A 6,166-nucleotide genomic window follows, 5' to 3' on the forward strand; every position below is an offset into this window, starting at 1 on the left:
CTCCATCAAGGATTTTAGTTCCGCAGAGGCAGAGCTTAAATGCGGGGTTCCGCAAGGGTCCATCCTGGGTCCCCTCCTATTCTCTTTACACCTGCTGCCGCTTGGTGCTATTTTCCCGAAACACAACATGCCCTTCCACTTCTATGCCGATGACTGTCAAATTTACTTCCCCCTAAGACACAATGGTACATGCTCTATTCAACCGCTGCTCGACTGCCTCGCTGACATCAGGGACTGGATGGCTTTAAATTTCTTAAGTTTCAATGAAAAGAAGTCTGAAGTCATGTTGTTCCCTCCCATCGACACGATCACAAACCACTGCATCGACCTCTCTGCTCTAACCATGTCAGAAAAACAAAGAGTCACTAATCTGGGTGTGATAATGGACCCTTCCCTGAAACTTAACAATCATGTAACCATGATTGTTAAATCACGCTTCTTCCAACTGAGGCGGCTGTCTAAACTGAAGCCCATATTGTCCAAAAAGAACCTGGAGACAGTAATACATGCATTCATTACATCTAGGCTTGATTACTGCAATTCGCTCCTGTTTGGTATCAGTCAAACCTCCATTGCACGACTACAACTGGTCCACAATGCAGCAGCCCGATTGTTAACCAGTACAGGCAAATCCAGTTCAAAATACTCATGTATGTCTACAAATCACTGAACAGTCCCCCCCCCCCCCTCCCATCTCTCTGATCTGCTACAACCGTATGTCCCACCATGTTCCCTGAGGTCAGCAAACCAGTTGCTCCTCACAGTTCCAGGATCTCGTCTTAAGCGCAGAGGTGACGGGGCCTTCTCTGTAGCAGGACCAAGACTTTGGAACAAGTTACCTCTGCTTGTCAGACAGGCCCCCTTCCTCTCAGTTTTCATGTCCCATTTAAAAACACACTACTGTTCGGTGGCTTTCAACACCAGATGATCTGTGTTTTGATCCTGTATGCTCCACACTGGTTAGTCGTCATTATTTGCATCGTTTTTATGTCTATATTCTGATTTACCTCATTTTGTATTTTGCTTTGTGTGTTACCTGTTGTTCTGTCTGTACAGCACTTTGGTTGGCCTTGTAGCTGTTTTAAGTGCTTTATAAATAAAGTGTTATGGTACGGTATGGTATTTTACAGACATTGTGCTAAAAATCTGGTGTAACAGTAGCTGAGTGTGACTTTTTGCAACCGCTCATCAGACTGCACATAATGTTGTTTTCAACATTTGCGCAAATCAGCTACAACTCTGTAATTCATTAAAAAAATACCATTTTACTTAAAAACTATAAAGTAAAAAATGGTAGCTTGTGATATGCATTTTAAGGCCTTTTATTATCGTAATTTTTGGATTATAAGACGTATTAAATTAAATAAAAGAGCCAGAAAGTCAAACTTTATTAAACTCATTCACAATAACTCTCAATATTGTTCCGTTGTACCACATAAAATCGATTCAACGTCAGTAAGCACAACCAGAATTAATACATAAGGTGCACTGGATTATAATGCTCACTATTGATTTTTGAGAAAATTAAAATATTTTAAGTGTACCTTATATTCCAAAAATTATGGTAGTTATTAGTTATTTTTAGTTTGATGTGTTTTTCATGTCACCTTGATCAAAACATTCTTAGGGAAGAAAAAAAGAACACAAAACAAATCAGACAAAAAAAAAAATCCTGCCAAACATGCAAATAACCTAACTTGGATTTTTGCAAGTCATCAGAGAAATTACAAAACCATGAACTGAACAGTAAGAAAAACAAATGCACAAATATTGTCATATCATATGTTACTAGATTGAAAATTATTTTCTCCAAATATAAAATTCTGGTACGTTTCACACCTAAATTGAGTTACAAACTCAAAGCCTGGACATTCAACTACCTGGTTCAAACACTGAACCAGGGCTTAATTTGAACCAGATCCTGCCGGAACAAGATCCAGGAACTCTCTCGTTTTGACAGGGTGCGTTCCACCCACTGTTTTCTTGGATCTGACAACTCTCAGTCTGACTAATAATAAAGTTATGAACAAATAAATCTGCCTTGTTGTTTGGGGAGCCATGCTTGAACCGTGTCGCTCTCCTCTGCTGCTGAGACGATAAATAACTGACACCTGAGCTGTTTTTATGACGCTCTGCACGCTTGTCACACACAGCACGCATGCAACAAAGAGTATAAACTCAAAGCGAGAATGATACCTGCCCCCTCTTTTCCTCTTTTGCGTTGACAAATTGTTTTAGTTTTATCGATGAGTTTGTCAAAGCACAATCGTGACTTTTTATTTTTGGTAAATACAAAAGTAAACTAGTTCCTCGCTACTCCGTGGTTCGTTTATCTCGGACTGGCTCTATCGCGTTTTTTTCAAAATAAGATTGTACACTACACATAATGGCTGATTGATGGATGAGCCGCACGATCTGCATTGCATTTTTATTTATAACAAATTATTTTAAATTATTTAGCACCTGCTGCACATTTGTGCAGCCCAGATGTGCAGAAAAAGCTTCCTCAAGTCAAGTTCAAGTTCAAGTTGTGTTTATTTGTCATATGTAAGGTTAAAACAGGGTTAACAGTACAATGAAATGCTTAGGATGAGAAGAACCTATTTGACTCACTAAAAATAATTAAAGAACAAACCAACAAGAAATACTAAAAGCATGCAATAAGGGTACACAAAACAAACAAACAAACAAAAAAAGTACCAAAAAGTGAAAAAGTAATTATAATATTTACAATGTCTTAAAGAAAGACATTGAACAACAACATGGTATAATATAATGCACCCGAAACTTTGTGCAGCCAAAATTGCGGAATAAGCTTCCTGTTGCAGCTGATCAGCTGTTCGTGCAAAGGGAAGAAGTAGGCGTGGCCAAGAACGCCTGCAGGTGGCTAAGTTTTTTTCACTTATCGCGAGGCTTCAGGGTACGGATCCCCCGCGATAAACAAGGGACTATTGTAAATTTTAATAAATGTTAGGATTCTATTCTTTGCTCACGATACAAATGAAGCCCTGCACTGAACCGACTGCATTTAGTGCCAGAAAGAGAAGGTTTGACACATTTCAAAAATGATTTGGATTAAAAGGTGTTTCTCTGCACAAAGAGTCTGCTCACAGCAGGAGCGGAGGATTTTGTTAACACGTCGTTCAAAGATCTGATCCCCGAGGGGGTCTACAGGTCTGAACAAGTTTGTAACGTGGACAAATCAGGCCTGCTCTGGAAAAGGTTTGGTTGAAGGTTAGTGTGGCCATAGTTTAACATAACTTAATGATGGATTACGGTGATTCTAACAAAAAATGTCCATTTAGTTCTTGCATTCTTTTTATCCCTAGTACATCGGATCATTGCTAACAACAATAAAAATGACAATAATGGAGCAATACGTGATATTTGACGCATTATAAACAAGTTGTCATACATTATAAACACTGAAAGGTACTGAAAGATGACTGACTTAATATTAAATAAATTACACTGAACTGCCAAAAACAGTGAAAGTAAGTGAGTTTTACTCACTGCTGATGTGAGCAGCAACTATCTTGAAATGTTTAAGTCGGGTGAAGTTAGATGAGGTCGTTTTTTTCTGACATTCCTAACTTACTATCAAACATTATGCTTGATACCCAGACAATTTCACTCCATCATGTTCATGCATGTGACCAAAGCATCTTTGCTGTGAGCCAGGTAAACAAAGGACCTGATGAGTCTCCATTGTGGGGCGAGTGAGAGTAATCTGCATGTGAATGGAGATGAATAAAAAGAGCATCTCACGCAGTTTTAGTCTCTGTTCAAATATGGACAATCTCTGGAAATGTTAGTTTTTCCAATGTTTACTTGTGCACATGTCACATGTTAACACAGTTATGATGTGCTTTTTGAATTTGTTGTACATTCTTTGTTTTCATAAACTTTGTGTGAAGATCATAAACATATACATGCATTATGTTATAAATGCATTTGGAAAATAATAAAAAAAAACAACCACATATACATCTGATAAGCCTTCAAAAACTATATAATGTACACATATAAAATACCACATTTAAATATTCAAACAGTCCCTAAGCAGGGGAGATTTCCATTTAAGATCATGTGTTATTTTGACTCCAGACGTTTGTTGCAATGTTCTTAAAAACAGCATCACCAGTGATTTTTATTTATTTTATTTTTGTTCCAGTACAACTTTTGCTCTTGTTTTCCCAGATGAGTGTGTTGATGACACACATCACCAGCCAGAACAAATGCCTCTCTGAGTCCGTAAAAGACAAAATTCACATTTATTTGAACATTAAAATCTATTTACTCAGTTTTGGTTCTTATCTCCACAGTCCTGTCACATTACATCCCATGCCAGGTCACTAGCTAGCACTGTGATCTTTGAATATGAACATGTGCATCTGTGCAGCCACTTCTGTTTCAAGCATCACAACAGTTACTTCCAAAATGGTAAATATGCAAACCTTCATTTGGACCAGCAGAGACGTTGTATTGCTTGTACACATTAAAAAAGGGTGAGCTATTCACCATTGTACTTGAGCCACATGTTCACTCAGTGAGACTAACCTGTGTAAATAAAGGTTGAACACATTTAAACCTTTGGAATGCACCATACCATCCCAATACTACTTTATTTATAAAGCACTTAAAAACAGCAACAAAAAACAGCCAAAGTGCTGTAAGTCCAGTGTTTTTTATTTATTTATTTGTCTATTCATTTATTTATTTAAGGGTTTACCAAGTCCTGTGTTACACCAGTGTAAAGAACAGCCTTTGAGAATGCAGACTTCTTTTTGTTCTCACAATTGCCAAGACAAAAAGAAGCGACTCACAAGATCTAGATTCTTACTTTCAAATGAGCAATAATTATGTTTGTAATTTAAACATTTGCTGAACAAAATCAGATTAAAACAATATTATTTAAAGTTGTGTACTATTACTAGGCCCTTTGATTTTAGAAATGCAACGACAATTTTAAACAGTGCATAAGGAGTGCTGTGGAAAGCAGAAGAGAGAGCAACCGCATGCACTCATGTGGATCTGATTGCTCCAGTTAACTCTGCCCGTAACAGCCAGATTTCTGGCAGCCCATCCATTTCCACCCAATTACATCAAACACTACTTCAGCAAGCTGAACCTTCTGTAATTAGTCTACAGACAATGCATTTGGACACCTTACCTTGCCGACGTATTGATGGTCGTTTCCTGTGTATTCCTCAAGCAGAAAGAACTGGTTCCACATCCATCCTCGTTTGGAACGCTGAAGAACCTTTCCATCACTCTCTGGCATCCCAAACAGATTCTTAATATTCCCAGGCATGAAAGGAAGGGCAGTACTGGGCCACAGGTTGAAGAGCACCAGAAGTAGCAACGCCTGATTGCTTATCATCATATCCAATCAGCTGGGAAATGTCTGCAATGACTTCTGAATTATGAAAATAGGCTTCTGAGGGAATAAGCACTGGAAGGTAGTCTCATCAGAATATACATTGTAGTCCTTTACTTAGGTCCTTCAGATGTCTGTGAAGAGAGGAAACTGCAGTTAACAGTAGCATTGTGGACTTTTATTTAAGTTCAACAACTCTAGCATAGTGAGAACTGGATTACAACATAATGCCACAGTAATTGTTTCATTTGTATCAGTCTGTGCTTTATTGGGGTAATAGAGAATAAAAACAATTAAACATGTGCACACGTAAGAGTAATGCCTTTAGTAAGTATTTCATAGTGAGCTTTATAGTTCAGAACTAGATCATGATCTTCATTATCTCACTGAAAACGAGGCAGTTCAGTGTTAAATGTGTTAATATAAAACAAATGTGTTTACATAAATTATGGAATTCCTTGGCCTTCAGTATTAGTGTAAATTAACTTAGTGTGACCTTTGACATGGACCGCGTTCTTCTACCTATGCAATAATACTAAAATTGAAAACATCTTGCTCAAAATGAAGCAGTAAAAAAAAATAAAAAATGTCCCACGCATTTGTCAATTCTAGTGTGGAATATTTTAATTCTTAGTTATCAAGATGTTCTAAATTAAAATTAAATCCTTCTGTTTGTCTGTGTTTCTTTCCTGCACTCTCAACTCCCAGATGGCTGAGCCAGATGGCTGCCCATTCTAAGCCTGGTTCTACTGGAGGTTCTTCAACCTCAAATTGAGTCATTCCACC

General features: G+C 37.8%; 1 protein-coding gene across 1 annotated transcript in view; it reads right to left on the reverse strand.

The window, feature by feature from the left end:
• The window catches only part of LOC119426796 (cadherin-10), a 67,573-nt gene extending 62,190 nt beyond the window's left edge, over positions 1–5,383 (reverse strand). Inside the window, exon 1 of the mRNA XM_037694377.1 lies at positions 5,174–5,383. Within this exon, the coding sequence (XP_037550305.1) occupies positions 5,174–5,383 (210 nt within the window). The remainder of the gene's footprint in view (positions 1–5,173) is intronic.
• Positions 5,384–6,166: the final 783 nt, after the last annotated feature.

Source organism: Nematolebias whitei, chromosome 20, assembly GCF_014905685.2.
Source record: "Nematolebias whitei isolate Nwh7 chromosome 20, NemWhi1, whole genome shotgun sequence".
Classification (NCBI taxonomy): domain Eukaryota; kingdom Metazoa; phylum Chordata; class Actinopteri; order Cyprinodontiformes; family Rivulidae; genus Nematolebias; species Nematolebias whitei.